Below are 16,998 nucleotides of genomic sequence, written 5' to 3' on the forward strand. Positions count from 1 at the left end.
TTCATATGTACTACTTAACTTTGCATTTGCTGTTTTGCACTGCATATGAAGGCTGCCAACTGCCAATGACCATCTAAGTTTTCTGAATCTTGTCATGCATGCTTTGAGTGGCTGTAGGAACAAACTGACTTTCAGGAGCAGTTAACTACTGTATTTATCTCCAAACCTGATCCTGATAAGGTGCATAATTAATGGAGCATTGTCAGACAAACCCAATAGTCCAACAAAATGTACCTTTTATTCTCTTTTCCTCCCCTATATATATTCTAATGCAGCCACATGCTCTCCAAGCAAAGAAAAGGCCTTGCCTTGCTGCATCTGTATCTGCTACTACCACTGCTAGTGCCACTCTCCAACACTCCACTGAATCATTCATCTTTTGAAGATTTTTTTTTTTTTACCTCTCTTCCTCCTGTGCTCTCCTCTCAATGCAAAAGAGCACACTTGACTCTTGCCTCCTCACCACCCAATCTCTCTTGCTCTAAGCTCTAGTTCTTCATCTCTCTTTCTCTATCACTTTCTTGAAGACAATGCAGGCTCTGGTGAGCTCCAACAGGAGGCCATTGGCCATTGTGGTTGCAGCACCAGTACTCCAGATGCTACTAATTGCTGCATTGCTCCATCTGGGTTCTTGCAATGGAGGAGACAGGATCGAGAGGCTACCAGGGCAGCCTGAGGTGAGCTTTGGGCAGTATGCTGGCTACGTTGGTGTGGATGACAAGGGCCAGAGGGCTCTCTTCTACTACTTTGTGGAGGCTGAGCTTGATCCTGCCACAAAGCCCCTTGTGCTCTGGCTCAATGGAGGTGAGTTCTTCTAGTATTCTTGGATTGCTGAATCAGAATGTGGAGTTTGCTCTTCTTGGGTGCAGTTTCTTCTTCTTGGTCTTCCTGGTTTTTAATTTTCTTTCTGTTTCTTGCTTTACTGAACTAAGTTTTTCAGCCTTCAGTTTCTATCTTGGTTTCCTTTCTTTCTTTCTTTTTTCTTTCCAAATTTGTTCTTTGAAATTTTCTTAGCCACAACTCACTCATCTTGTGGGTTTTTGAGAATGTTTTTGCTAAATTTGTTCCTTTTGACTTGTTTCTTCATTGAAATCCTTGACCCAATTTTTTACCCATTTCTCTGTAAATTTTGATGGTTTCTTAAAATTGCTCTGATCCAAAATGTTTATTTGCAGGTCCTGGCTGTTCTTCACTTGGTGTTGGAGCTTTCTCAGAGAATGGCCCATTCAGGCCAAGTGGGCAGGTGCTAGTGAAGAATGAGTACAGTTGGAACAAAGGTGTGTGTGAGACCATGAGTGCTACCTCACTTACCTTTTGTTTGTGGCTTTGCATGCCAATTCCTATTTCTTGAACCTTTTGCTGGATCAAGAAAGCTGAACATGTTTTAACTGTTTTGGTGGTGGTGCTGTTACTCTGCAGAGGCCAATGTGATCTACCTGGAGACACCAGCTGGTGTTGGTTACTCCTACTCTGCTGATGCTGCATACTACCAGGGTGTGGATGATAAGATGACAGGTACTGATTTTATTTTACTTTTACCTAAGTTTATGGTCTCTCTTCTCTGTTTTTGTGTTCTTTGTCTCTGTTTTTGATTCTGTTATTTTTCAGTACTGCATCCCTGTGCAGAAGTTATTGTAGGAAGAGAATATTCTTACTGCTTCATTAGCAGTTGTATTCTTATTTATTTGCATTTATATCGGTCTTTAAGAATTAATGTTCTTTGCACGACATTATGCAATACAGCTTTTGCTATGGTTGATGTTGTTGGTTGCAAGTGATTAATGGTTCTGACTTTGCTTTTTCTGAATGAATGAAGCAATGGACAATATGGTGTTCTTGCAAAGGTGGCTTGAAAAGTTCCCACAGTACAAAGGCAGAGAACTGTACATTTCTGGAGAAAGCTATGCAGGCATGTATATACAGTTTCATTTTACTATCCTTTTTCTGCATTAAATTTATGATTTTTTAATAATAGTCAACAAGGCAGATCTTGATGTACCATGATTTTGTTTCTTGGCATGTATCAGGGCATTACATTCCACAACTTGCTGATGTCATGGTGGAATTTAACAAGAAGAACAAGATCTTCAACCTCAAAGGGATTGCTGTAAGCAAACTGAAACTGATGACATAAGCAAATTCACATTGCTCAGTGATTCATTTTCTGAATACTATTTCAATCTTTATTTTGGACAGCTGGGCAATCCTGTTCTTGAATTCACCACTGACTTCAACTCAAGGGCAGAGTACTTCTGGTCCCATGGGCTGATTTCAGACTCAACATACAGAATTTTCACCTCAGTTTGCAACTATTCTCGCTATGTCACCGAGTACTATGGCGGGTCGCTTACCCCACTTTGCGCAAGGGTGATGAACCAAGTGACAAGGGAGACTAGCCGATTCGTCGACAAATACGATGTCACATTGGATGTCTGCCTGTCATCAGTCCTCTCTCAGTCCAAGATCCTCACTCCTCATGTATGATCAATTGCTCATTTTTCACAAACTGAACAAATTCAGTTACACTGGTTAGCCATGTCATATCTGAAACTGAATGATTTTTTTTCTTCTTGTTGTGCAGCAACAAGTAGGACAGCGAATTGATGTTTGCGTCGAGGACGAGACGGTGAACTACCTGAACCGGAAGGATGTGCAGGAAGCACTCCATGCGAAGCTCATCGGTGTAAAGAATTGGGCAGTTTGCAGCAGGTAATTAACTGTTATAGAACTGAATATAAGTCTGCTTATTCAGATTACTTTGTGCCATGTGTTTGATGCACCTAACACCTGTTTGCTATTTTTTTTGTTACAGTGTTCTTGAGTATGAGCTACTCAATTTGCAGATTCCAACCATTAACATAGTGGGATCACTTGTAAAGTCTGGCATCCGGGTGCTAGTTTACAGGTATAAAAAGGATACAGATTCAAAGCATATCTCTTTTCTCGTATGAATCGCAAAGTTTAGGAATCTCCTGATAAAAATTAACGCTTGACTATATCCAAGTACAAAGGTCTAAGCCTCTGTACTTTGCTACTACTACCTTTAGCATGGTATAAAATTGTCTGAACTTTGTATGTGGGTCCTCTGAAATTTATGGAGACAAAAAGCTCAAGAACCCTCAGCATTAACACTATTGGGTTACTTGACATATACCACTTTTCATGTGAAAAAGGAAGGGAAACAAAAGGAGAAAGCTAATCTATGGACTTAGCACTTTACATAAGGTTTTAGAACATTGTACTTTTGCATCTTCAGCATGATGCATATTTGTACCTGAACCTTTCCCTTTTTTGAGGGTCCTCTCAACTTTGGGGGATACATGATGTATGAAAGCTCAAGCATGGTTTGATGTAACATGTAGCATAATTAGCATTGTTTCCTTCATAATTGCAGCGGTGATCAAGACTCGGTGATCCCGCTAACCGGGAGCAGGACGCTTGTGCAGAACTTGGCGCGCGATTTGGGCCTCAAGACGTCGGTCCCGTACCGGGTTTGGTTTGAAGGGCAGCAGGTGAGAGCTCAAAAGCATGTCATACATTGTTGCAAACTTGGCACCAAGATGGCATTCCATGAACTGAATGTTTTGTCAACAATTGCAGGTTGGTGGATGGACTCAGGTTTATGGAGACATGCTGTCCTTTGCCACCATCAGAGGGGCCTCCCACGAGGCGCCGTTCTCGCAGCCCGAGCGGTCTCTCGTGCTCTTCAGGGCATTCCTTCAGGGAAGGCCTCTGCCAGAAACCTTCTCATGATAGAAGAGAAGAAGCTGTTTTTGAAATTGCAATGCAATGGAAGTGCATTGCTGGGAGAATTGATTAGAGTTCTTTTGTTTCATGCTTCTGCAAGGGGTTAATTTGGTTAGCTCTGTAAGAAAGTTGTTTGCTGCATTTGCCTCCTGCTGCTAGTATAAAGCCGCGATAAGGGCAATCATTTGTTCGATCTCTCAAGGTATTTGTTCCCCTCTTTTTCTCTTCTGTATTAGTTCCAAGGCTTGGCAATTGTCTAAAGTAAGTTGAAAGAAAAATTTTGACGCGTGTTCTTGCATGTAAATTATGATCATCTACTACTGGTGCTGCATATGCAGTCCTGCATGTTCTTGGGACATTCAGAGTGAAGAAGAACCTGATCAAGCTGTAACAATCTGACTGAACTTTCTGAAATGATAACCAGATCTCACCGATGATGTAATCGATAGCAACGTTTGCCTTGCGAAGAAAGCGTGTCGAGATATCTTTCAGCATGAACTCAGATCAAACTAGCTCCAGGAGCTGTGAGCTGTGACAATTGCAGTGCAATTATCCAGGCAGCTGCTGGATGCTGGGTGACAGACACCATGAGAGCTCCCCTCGATTCATGTTGGGTTCAAAGTTCAGACGCATTCGAAACTCCTCGCGGCACATTGGCAACGAGTGCCTTCCAGATCATCTGTTCATCGGTGGATTGGATCCAATGGTACTGAAGATTGTTCCCATGGAAAGGATAGTAAGGAGAAGAAGAGAATAGAACCAAAAGTGAGCATGTGATGAACTTTCTCTACACGTCCTGTTCATGAAATCGATTGGGTCGCGAAAATGATGGCAATGAGGTGTTCAGAGAAAGCAAGAAAGAAAGAAAGAAAGGGGAAAAGAAGAAAGAAAAAAAGAAGAAGAAAGTATGGGCAATCTGTAGCTGGAGTAAAGGTAACTTCAGCAGAGATGATCAGATGAGCAATGATAAGCGCCACTACGCTGCCGCCGGCGCCTTGAGCATGGGCTGCCTTCTGGTTGGGCTGTTGGACCATGTTTAGGATGGGCCGGATTGTTCTTGTGGACCAAATAGAGACTAGATAGGAAAATCCATTTTGTCTCCCTCAATATTATGGGCCTAATCTGATTCTCACCCCTTGAGTCAAGTCACCTTCACCTATCCAAACCGGATCAAGTTACCTCCATGGACAATTTTGACGACGGTTTCATCATGTAAGCAATCAGCGACGGATGGCCAATATGCCTTCCATTCTTAAAGTTTTTTTTTTTTTTTGAAAAATCGTCTTCGACAGCTCTCCTCGTAGTTATCTTTCAAAAATAATTAAAATCCCTTTCCTCGTTCTTCTCGCTCAGGGGATCATTCCAGCTCCCAATATGCACGTGCGGGAGGAGAGCAAGCAACGCGTGGATGGTCTTTCCATGGGAGGAGGGAGGGACGTTTCGAGCAGTTCCAATAGCAGGCTATAAGTCAGCTATAAACATATTTTGAAAAGATAAAGGAAGAGAGAGAAAAATAGCGGGTTACAGATCTGTAGCCAGCTGCAGCACGGACTCCAAAACGTAATGTGTGTATGATAGGTGAGACCAGGTATTACTAGTATAGTAAGCAACTTTATATGAATTGGCTATTACATTAGCTATAGATAATTTAGAGCTAGTAGTGAGCTATACTATCGAACCTGCTCTTATGGGAGGTGTGGAGGGTGTTTTTTTTTGGTTGGTAGTTTAGACTTTTTATTAATGGGAGTACATTTTGGATATTTGTTAGAGGTATGACTCTGTTCACACCTAAAATCTAATTAGGAATTCTAAAAACGTAAACTTGTGATAGATTTTTGGGCACTTGGTGGTGCTCTTATGTCCCATATGTCATCCAATCAGGAAAAATAAATAAATACAGAAATTTGTGGATAGATTTTGGGCATTTCTTGGTGATGTTCTTATGTCCCATATGTCATCCGATCAGGAAAGGAAAAACAGTGGGTGTAACGCCCAAAGCCTGAAAATGGATTTAGGTTCGCTCTTGTTTCAAAAAAAAAAAAGAAAAGAGAAAAAAAAAGGGAAAGAGTTGCAATGCCCGGGCTAGCCATCCTTATAAACCAATCGTCCTCCCTTCGAACTAGCGAGGTGGGATTATTCCCGGCTGCTGCCGCACTGACACTGTTGGTACTGCACGCGATCTGCTAGCTTTTGGCCCTGGCCCTACTGCTGCTGCTCGCTACAAGCTCCGCATGCATGTACGGCTGGCTAGCTTTTCGGCCCAAGAACCAGCCTAATGCTGCTTGCTTGCTCTTTTTTTTCTTCTTCTCTATGTTTAGTCCCCTTCAAAGTCCCCTTCAAAAAATTACATCACATCAAATATATAGACACATGTATGGTGTATTAAATGTGGATGAAAAAACCAATTACACAGTTTGTATGTAAATTGCGAGACGAATCTTTTGAGCCTAATTACACCATGATTTGACAATATGGTGCTACAGTAAACATTTGTTAATGGTGGATATTAATTAGGCTTAATAGATTCGTCTCACAGTTTATATGCGGAAGTTGTAATTTGTTTTGTTATTAGCTAGTCTATCTTTTAATACTTCAAATATGTGTGTGTATACTTTAAAAAAAATTGAAATAGAACTAGACATGGCCTTAGGGTGGGTGTCCGTATAATATATGTCAGTAAAACCTCCTTCCTCCCCTTCTCCCCACATTTCCTTCAGCCAGCGGATGAGCGGAGGTCTTCACCTTCTCCCCCGGCATGGTGGTGGTGTACGCCCGGAAGAGAGGGAGGAAGCATGGGGTGCTGCTCGTCGCTGGTGAGGACTACCATGCGCTGGCGCGGTGGCGGGATGCGGTGGGCGCCCTTACGCCAGGCGCCGCCGCCGTCTTTTAATTAAGATTATATATGCATTTGCTTATTATGCTTGTAATAACTATCTAACTTCGTTAACATTTTAATTTCATTTTTAAAATAAGTTGCGTTGTGATTAATATAGTTATACAATTTTCTTATGAAAATTCCAAAGAAACCCTTTCTCTGTGCCCTCTAAAGTCTAAACAGCTACTAGCTACTGCTACGTGCAAACGCCTACTTCAGCCCGTGGGCTACGTTAATTCTCACGGGCCATTTAGGCCCAAAAACTAGTTTAGTATAGACCGTACGCGCTAGATAACTGTCTTTAGTCTATAAGGGATATAAGTTCATGTTAAGTCCCTCATTCCTGACGTTGAGTTTGAATTGCGTTCTTGAACCATAATACTCCCTCCGTTTCAAAATGTTTGGCACCGTTGACATTTTAGTATATGTTTGACCATTTTTCTTATTTAAAAAATTTAAGTAATTATTTATTCTTTTATATCATTTGATTCATTGTTAAATATATTTTCATGTACACATTTAGTTTTACATATTTCACAAAATTTTTTGAATAAGACAAACGGTCAAACATGTGCTAAAAAGTCAACGGTGACAAATATTTTGAAACGGAGGGAGTAGTATCATATTGTAATTGTTCCTCAATTTACAATATTTGAGTACCCTAGGTCCCAGAACACTGTTCTGCCCGGTTTCCATCTTAATTTCCTCTCTCATTGCCATCTCTCTTCAGTCCTTCAGGGCGGCCTGTGGCGAGAGGCCGGCAGGAGAGATGGATGGTCAGCAAGGGGGAGAACTCGACATGTGGGCCCCTACAGCATCGACAACGGCTGCGACAAAGACGACATGGTGGCGACTGAGGCAGAGGCGTTGTTCATTTCCCCTCCGCTATTGCCAATGCCACCACTCCCAGAGGTGGTGAAAACCTGCATGCTCTTCACCGCTCACTGCCATCGTAGGCCTACTCCACCACCAAGCTTGACTAGGTGCCGGTGGGCGCACAGCTCAAGCTCAAGCTTGAGCGACGGTTCTGGTAGATGATGGTAGACAACCCCTTCCTCTTCCCCTCGCCACCACCATTCCTTCCGCTTCCCCTACCTCTTCTCCACTGCCGGTCCCTGACAAGGGGAAACAAGAAGCTAGCACGTAGCAAGGCCCCATCAGCATCCCCCACCGCATCGACCACTTTGTCCACGTCGAGCACCTCATCTACTAGGACCTCTACCACGGCACCCACCACCACCTCCTTGACCTTGATGTTGCTAGCGTCATCTCCTTCCACCACCACCATAGCTAGATCCACCCCCACCTTTCACTGCTTCTCCCTCTCCGCCTGGTCACCACCACCTAGCGCCTAGATCTGTCGGCTGGCTGGTTGCCACCATCGGGAGCCGAGGATGCTCGTCCCATGGTGCCTTCCGTTCGGCGGTCCCCGCTTCGGAAGAGGCCTCTGCCTTCTAGGGGCAGGTGATGGTTCCTAACCACGCAGATTTGGGGCCCACGTGGGTCCCACATTAGCTGTTGTGTTGAGCATGGTCAACTCGCCAGCTTAGCTGAAACCGAGCATAACACTACTAGAAAAAAGGTATTTGCAGGCGGACCAAAAACGTCTTCCTAGGCGGGCTAGTGTTCCGCTTGTACCTAAACGACTGTAAAAATCCACAATTTTTATAGGCGGACCAAAGCACCGCCTGTGAAAATCATTTTTGCAGGCGGCAGTTGAGATCTTTCCAGGCGCTACAGTAGCCCCGCCTACAAAAATATTCACAGTGCCAAAAATTTTTTTTCCCACCAGCCCCACCCCCTCAATAGGTTTCAAATCATAAATCACAAATTCTCATAAATCTCATCCAGAATACAAAATCCAATCACAAAGATCCATACATCAACAAAAAAGCATTGGATTCGAATTCACAGCATCACCTTGCAAGTTAACATCAATCAACATATAAACTTAGAAAAAAACAATGTCGTTGTTGTCGCCGGTGAACTTCTTTGAGAGGGAAGAGCCGAGTTGGCGCGTCTCCTCCGTCCGCCGGCCTCCACAAGCGGCGGCATCGTCGCGTCTGTCATCGTCGTCGTCGCGGCAGTCGTCACGCGTCTCCTCTCCCTACCCATAGGTGGCGTCATCGTCGCAACCTCTCCTCGTCACCGCCGCCTTCCTGATCCTCCCCTCCCCGAGACCGGCCGGCAGCGAGGAGGAGAGCCGACGGTGGATCCGGCACCCGAGGAGGCATGGAGGGGAGCCGGCGGCGGATCCGGCGCCCGAGGAGGGGAGCCGGCGGCGGATCCAGTGCCCGAGGAGGTGAGGAGGGGAGCCAACGTCGTCGTAGCTCGTCGGCGTCGTTGATGTTCGTTGCCGCTGGCTCGTAGGAGCCGCCGCTGCTGCTCGAAGGCGACGAGGAGTGGAGCCACCGCCACGGCCGCCCTACCCTGCCGCTCCTACTCGGCACCGACACCGGCCGCTGCTCACCCGTGCGTGAGAGAGAGGAGATGGGGAAATGATTGGTGGGGAGGGGTGGAGGAGAAGATAAGGATTGGGGTGCAGGAGAGATAAGATGAAGATTTTTTTTTAGACATTTTTGTAGGCGGACTATGGCTGTGTTCGCATATTCAGGTTGGGAACGTAGTACCTCCGCACGGAAAACGGAGCGGTCTATTAGCGCGTGATTAATTAAGTATTAGCTATTTATTTTCAAAAATGGATTAATTTGATTTTTTAAGCAACTTTTGTATAGAAACTTTTTGCAAAAACCGCACTGTTTAGCCGTTTGAAAAGCGTGCACGCCGGAAAACGAGGGAGAGGGGTTGGGAAGAGGGCATCCGAACACAGCCTATATAAGGGTCCGCCTGGAAAAATCATATTTTTTCAGGCGGATCACTTAAGGGTTCCTGCGAACCTGGAAAAATTGATTTTCGCAGGCGGATTTCGAAAATCCACCCCGATTTATATTTTGGTAGGCGGACATTTGGCTCCGAGGGTCATACCCGCCTGAAAAAAATAAAAGGCTAACGTCGCTATAAAAATCGTTTTTCTAGTAGTGCAACTGCTGCCATGGGATCTTGGGTACCCCTGTATTATAAGTTAAGAGTCAAGAGACGTGTAATATATTATGGTTTAAGAATGTTATTCAAACTTGACATCAAGAGATGAGAGATATAAAGTTGTTAACAATGAAATTTGGTAAGCCCGGAGTAGTCATCGGCTTAGAGTTAGCATCGGCTTTGAAGTCCTGAGATTAGCCGATGAGAGTTGCCAAGTTGTCAGTTGTCGGATTCTTGCTATATTTGGTTAAGGAAATTAATCTACTAAAGGAAGCTTATCCAGAAGAGACCGAGTTCAAAGAGAATGCGGCATGGCAAGTTATCTATTAATTAGGAATAGTTTGTTAGTTTCCTTTTATCTTTAGGAAAGTGTGTTTAGTGTCCTATAAGAACTTTATCTTTTCCTTTTATCTTTAAGAAAGTTTCTTTCTTGTCCGGCAAGTACTTGTATCAACCCATGGGTATAAATATGTACACCCGGGGTCTATGTAATCTATCGCTACAATCAATACAATTCAGCGCATCGCCACCCTTTTTACTTCTACTTTTGTTCTTACGTTCCGGCGGAACTTGGCACTCGACGCGGGGCTGCATCGTCTTCGATCTCCGGCGAAGGGATAAGTCCAATGTTCCGCCGGTCCAGGCAATTGTATCGTCTACGTCGGAGTCGTTCAAGGCTGCATCAATACATTCGACCTCTTGGATTACTCTGATTTAGATAATATATTTGCCTGGCTATTTATCATATGTCTATGTTAATCTAGTCCTAGCATCTCAATTTAGCTCTATCGGCTGTCTCTCGCTTTAGGGTTTCTGCCGGTATCGGCTAAATCGCCTTGCTAGATTAGATTAGCCTAGGCATCTACCACCCTGAAAATCAGTCAACGGCTTGATTGTCTAGATATTATGTTTCTTTTCATACTTAGTGCCGCATCAGTTAAGTTTGATCTACTAAGTCGTGCTTAGAACCATAATCTCTAGCCTGCTTCTTGATTGCCAATAAGGGTTTCATCGGGGTTTTAGCCGATAAGTTATCTGGACATTGCATCGGCTTAGAAGGATTGCATACATATTGGATTTAGCCGATCGCAATAAGTTTTAATTGTTTAATATAATCTTGTGGATTTTATGATATCGGACCTCCAACCGATGTATGCTTTAACCTTCGGATCAGTGCTTATTATATATTGTTTCTAGCCGATTGGTTTCTACTCGATTATATTGTTATTTTATTACATCAGCCGATTGCCTTTATATCATCATCTACATTGGACATATAGCCGATTGCTTAAACCCTATCGCTATCGGCTGGTATCTGCATCGGCTGGAATCACTACATCGGCTTGTCAGCCGATCGGCTGTTTTATCTGCTATTTATATATCTTGTCAGTTGCAGAATCAAACTGACTGTCACACCCGCATCTCATCAATCTTTGGACCTGCACTGGAACTAAGCAGATCTCCCAGGCCAGTGTGTTCGATTTTTTCGTCAACAAAAGTAAACTTATATTCCTTAGTGTAATAAAAGAATTATGGGCCGCTTGCTTTAATCACTATCTGGGCCATGGGTTGTCGATGAGAAGAGACGGATGCATCTCTTGCACAATTTTTTTAGGGATCTTGCACAAGATCTTAAATCAGGATTATTACTTAAAATGTTCTCCTTTCAAGAATTTCAGGATATATGTTTTGTACGAGGTAATACAAATTAGCAAACAAGATTAATTTCGTGAAAATAAGTTGAATAATTAAGGTTGCTTTCAGTTACACGTCAGCAAAAAAGCCAAGAGGGCTAGCTACCCATGCGATCTGTTCAGGTAAGAGGTACGTACACATGTACACGTACTGACCTACATGTATGCGACATGACGACGTGTATGTATAACTTTATATAATCTAAAAAAAGAACTTTAATTTGATTAATTTAACGAATCAATCTGCTGTAGCCTACACGCTAGACAGAGTTTGGTGCGTGCCGGCTTAATTTGCATGCATGTGCATTTGTACAACCTGTACATTATATATTAATACTGTCGCTAGCAGAGCTTCATCGTATATACGCACGTACGGTGTTCCCATGTATCAGAATATATACGTACACGGCAGGAACAGCCACATGAGTACATGTGACAGGACGACTATGTATATCCGCATACAATACAATATACTTCCAAAATATATAAGAATCTAGGACTAATATTTTGCTGCCAGTACGTAATATATATCACCATTAAAAATGATTTCTTTAAATTTTGGGTTCTAAGAAATTTTGATTTTTTTTAGTTGCTACCTGGGTTGAGCTAGCTTCTTTGAAGTAAAGGCATGGATTCATTCCATTATCTAAAATGGGTTCTACTGCCATTGAAGAATTATTATAGTACCAGTAATTAAGGTGCTAATAAAGATACATATATGATTCAAGAGGTAGAAACTATGAACGATTTAGATATATTCTACTTCTAGCAGATACTATTGTAAAAAAAAATAATTTGGCGTATCCATATTGAAAAAATAGAGAAAGAAAAGGACATTATTATCCTAATTTTCCTAAATTATTTAGTTTGGCTTATCTACAGAAAAATCAATAAATTGATTTCAAAATGGACAACAACACTGCTGGTTAATTTCTCCAGTTTTTCCTAGATTCTTACCTAAAATTATATTGATCTTGGTGTGTTCATAGTAGTACTTGTGCTCTATTTTAAAAAAGATGTGAACACACAGCATGTTATTCATCTTTTTTGTTCTTAATTTTCCTTTGTAATACTGAGAGAGAGAAATGGATCCATTGATTGTAGAATAATCATATATGTGCACGCATGTTTTTTCAATTATTGTGATCAGTACAGACAAGGAAATCACACTGGTGGAGAAAGGGGCTTTACTCCCGGTTCGTAAGCCCCCTGTGTCAGGGTTACGGGTTAGGTATACCCTTTACCCTTCGATATACGTCATATATCGGTATGGCATACCCACGCGCATACGGATACTTTCTGCATACACTAAGGAAATCCTTTACGGAGTCTACGGATGGAAAGAGTCCTACTCAGACAAGACTGGGTCGTCAATGTATCGTGTAGGGTCTGATGTCTCCGATTTCTACTTGGAAACCGCCTGACCTGTGATATAAAAGGGACCCCCCGGGGAGGACCTAAGGCATCGAATCTCAGAGCCAACACAACCCTCACAACCTACAAAGTCGGAGCCTGCAAGGAGCCAAATCACCGGGGATCTAGTCGAACCAACTCGACTACGATCTCGCCAGATCCGTCAAGTTCCATTGTTCCCTTTGTAACCTGTGTTTTCCATCGTATAATCCCACATCAACTGGATTAGGGCTATTACCTATCAAGGGGCCTGAACCAGTATAATCTTCGTCTTTTGTCTGCTTGATGTCGTATTACGTAGATCCTTGTACCAACGTACCCCAATACCCTCTATATCCGGTATACGGGTATCACCCGTCAACAGTGGCACGCCAGGTAGGGGCACTTGGTGCTCAAGGTTCTACTACTATGTCATCCAGCTTCGTCGACAACAGCGTCAACACCAACCTCAACCAAGTATTCCCTACTTCAACAATGCTGGTGTGGACTCAAGTCGGCGAAATCGTCTTCCTGGTTTACACCACGATGCCGATCTCAGCCGGTCCATCAATGACCGGAAACAAGAACGCAGTGGTTACAAACCAAGACGACTCCATGTCGAAAGATCCTCCCACCGAGGCGGAGAACGGAACATCAACGACATCCGAGCTCGAGAAGGATTCTAATGCGGCCAAACCTTGTCACCCCGACAAGAACCATGAGCCGACGAGGATGACTTCCGAAGCAACAAGGTCCTGGTGTCCTATCCACAAAACCAGGAAACACACTTTGCAAGCCTGCTGGGTTTTTCTCAACGTCCGCGCTGAAATTCGCGCCTGTAAAGAGCGTGGAATTCAGCGTATTTCTCCAACTCGTGATGTCTACTGTCCTATTCACAAGACAAAGAATCATGACCTCTCAAGTTGCAAGGTCTTTCTCAGCGCCATGAAAGCGCCATCTCCTAAGGTCCAACAGTCACACACCCCCATCAAGGATAAAGACAAGGAACAAGGAGCGACACCAACTTCAGATCGATTTGTTGGGGTAATCGATATCGATCCCCACGAACCATCAGTCTTGCACCTTCTCGAAGACTATGGATCATCGACAATGAGCGCGCCACGGGAGGTATTGGCTATCGATGATGTCGGCACATCAGCGCGCACCAATGCAGAAGCGGAGAATCAATTGGCCACTCCGGCCCAGCACATCAGAGCCGTCAACGCTATACTGAGGGAAACCCCCTACGATCCTGTTCTGAACGACGATCTCGCGCGTTGGACAGAACGACTATGGGAATCAGTGCCCAACCTCAGCAACGCGTTCGAAGAGGCCGTTGCCGCAGCGCACCCGGAGCAGCCACCAACTGGTGATGCCAATGATGAAGACCCTGAACGGAGGGAATCGCCTCATCGAGCTACCCCTCCACCTCGCGGCACTGGCGATCTTCGAGATCACCTCAACGGCCACCGAGAGGCACGACGCACACGAGACAACGAGAATCGTTCCCGGCGTCATGTCTCTTCACGGCGCCATGATAACGAAGATCGAGGAGACCGCTCAAACGAGGACCGAGACCGTGATAACTGCCACAACCGCCACGATCACAACGATCGCGAACGGCGGGTGCCAGGCGATACTGGTCGAGGACGTCGCCATAATGACGACGATGATGGAGACCGGCGCCGAGACAACAGCGGGAGACGACGACAAGATTCTCGAGATCCAGGCCGACATCCTCGTAATCGTACCCCGGAACCAAGCGACCCATCGTCATCGTCATCATCCTCGTCTTCCTCATCATCAGACACACATCCACGAAGGACACACGATCGCCGACAACCCACCGCCCCCAGCGCTGGGTCTAGAGCTTTCAGTCGTTCCCTGCATGATGTCTGATGGCCTGAGAGATTCTGACCCGGAGCAATAGAAAAGTACGATGGGAGCACCGACCCAGAAGAGTTCCTTCAAGTCTACTCCACAGTACTCTACGCTGCCGAAGCAGACGACAACACATTGGCGAATTATTTGCCAACTGCGTTAAAAGGCTCTGCGCGTTCATGGCTGATGCATCTCCCGCCCTACTCAATCTCTTCGTGGGCAGACCTGTGGCAGCAGTTCATCGCCAACTTCCAAGGAACCTACAAGCGCCACGCGATCGAAGACGACCTACACGCGTTGTCACAGAACTCGGGTGAATCCTTGAGGGAATATGTTCGGCGCTTCAACGAGTGCAGAAATACAATCCCCAAAATCACCGACGCTTCTGTAATTCGCGCCTTCAAATCCGGTGTCAGAGAACGCTATACTACCCAGGAGTTGGCGACAAGACGCATCACAACTACTCGGAGATTGTTCGAGATTGTTGAGCGATGTGCCCACGCAGATGATGCGCTAAGACGCAAGAATGATAAGCCGAAGACCGGGGGAGAGAAGAAACCAGCCACGGACGCACCTGAGTCAAGCAAGAAGAAAAATCGCAAAAATGGGAAAAGGAAAGCTCAAGCGGAAGTCCTCGCAGCAGAATACGCGAACCCTCCCAAGCGCCCAGACCCACAGAGTAGTGACACAAAGAAAGCATGGTGCCCCATACACAAGACGGACAGACATTCTTTGGAAGATTGCCTTGTTTTCAAAAAATCGCTCGAGAAGCACATTGCATTTGAAAAAGGCAAGCGAGTACGCATGGTCGAAAAGGATGCAGAGGCGGCTCCCAGGAATCGGATTCAGCATATCCAGACTTTGACCTCCACGTTACACACATCTTCGGAGGTTCCACAACGTACTCCTCAAAGCGAGAATACAAGAAAGTGGAACGCGAAGTCTGTTCGACATGATGTTGCTGAATTCGATACAGCTTACAACGCCATCATCGGGAGAACTGCACTTGCGAAGTTTATGGCTGCATCTCACTACGCGTATCAAGTGCTCAAGATGCCGGGACCGAAGGGAACAATCACTATTCAAGGGAACGCAAAGCTACCGGTGCAATGTGACAAACGGAGCCTCGACATAGTCGAGCAAACGCCTAGCCCACCCGCCATGACTGAGCCACCCAAGAAAGTGAGCAAGACAAATAAGACGCCGAAACCGGACGGCGCAATCAAGATCGTTCCACTCTCCAGTGCCAACCCCGACAAGACCGTCAAGATCAGGGCGACACTAAATGAGAAATAGGAACTCACGCTCATCACCTTCCTCCGCGACAATGCCGACGTGTTTGCTTGGCAGCCGTCCGACATGCCGGGGGTCCCCAGGGAGGTGATTGAGCACAAACTCATGGTGCGACCCGATGCCAAGCCAGTAAAGCAAAGACTGCGGAGATTTGCACCAGACCGAAAACAAGCCATACGAGAAGAGCTCGACAAACTTCTCAAAGCTGGCTTCATCAGAGAAGTACTTCATCCAGAGTGGCTAGCCAATCCAGTCATGATACGGAAGGCCAACGGAAAATGGAGAATGTGCGTCGACTTCACTGACCTCAACAAGGCGTGTCCCAAGGATCACTTCCCTCTTCCTCGAATAGATCAACTGGTGGACTCAACAGCCGGCTGTGAGCTGTTGAGCTTTCTCGACGCTTACTCCGGCTACCACCAAATCAGCATGAAAAAAGAGGACGAAGAGAAGACAACATTCATCACGCCATTCGGGGTATTTTTCTATGTTAAGATGCCGTTCGGACTGATAACCGCAGGGAATACTTTCCAGCGCACGGTCCAGGGCGCACTTAGCGACCGGCTCGGCAACAATGTCGAGGCATACGTCGACGACATCGTTGTCAAGACCAAGACAAGCGACTCATTGATTGACGATCTGCAGGAAACGTTAGACAACCTCCGACGATATCGCCTCATGCTCAATCCAGAGAAGTGCACGTTCGGAGTACTGTCGGGCAAGCTGCTTGGATTCCTTGTCTCTGGCAGAGGAATAGAAGCAAATCCCGAGAAAATCAAAGCAATCGAGAACATGAAGTCGCCCACAAGACTCAAGGAAGTACAAAAGCTAATCGGATGCATGGCAGCACTGAGCAGGTTCGTCGCTAGGATGGGAGAACGAGGGCAACCTTTCTTCGCTCTACTCAAAAAGCAAGACAAATTTGTATGAAAACAGGAAGCCGAAGAGGCATTCGTTGCACTCAAGCGCTACCTATCAAACCCCCCTGTACTTGTTGCTCCCCAACCTAATGAAGAATTATTCCTCTATATTGCCGCCACGCCATATTCCGTTAGCACCGTCATTGTTGTCGAG

At 45.1% G+C, this 16,998-nt stretch overlaps 1 protein-coding gene across 1 annotated transcript; it reads left to right on the plus strand.

Moving 5' to 3' along the window:
* Positions 1-296: 296 nt before the first annotated feature.
* Positions 297-4,051, plus strand: LOC127755523 (serine carboxypeptidase-like 45). Its single transcript, XM_052281203.1, has 10 exons — positions 297-804; positions 1,176-1,277; positions 1,420-1,515; positions 1,817-1,909; positions 2,028-2,107; positions 2,197-2,478; positions 2,582-2,709; positions 2,813-2,905; positions 3,395-3,512; positions 3,601-4,051. The coding sequence occupies exons 1-10, from the start codon at positions 531-533 to the stop codon at positions 3,751-3,753; spliced, it is 1,419 nt and encodes a 472-aa protein (XP_052137163.1). The 5' UTR covers positions 297-530; the 3' UTR covers positions 3,754-4,051.
* The last annotated feature ends 12,947 nt before the right edge of the window (positions 4,052-16,998 follow it).

Source organism: Oryza glaberrima, chromosome 11, assembly GCF_000147395.1.
Source record: "Oryza glaberrima chromosome 11, OglaRS2, whole genome shotgun sequence".
NCBI classification, from domain to species: domain Eukaryota; kingdom Viridiplantae; phylum Streptophyta; class Magnoliopsida; order Poales; family Poaceae; genus Oryza; species Oryza glaberrima.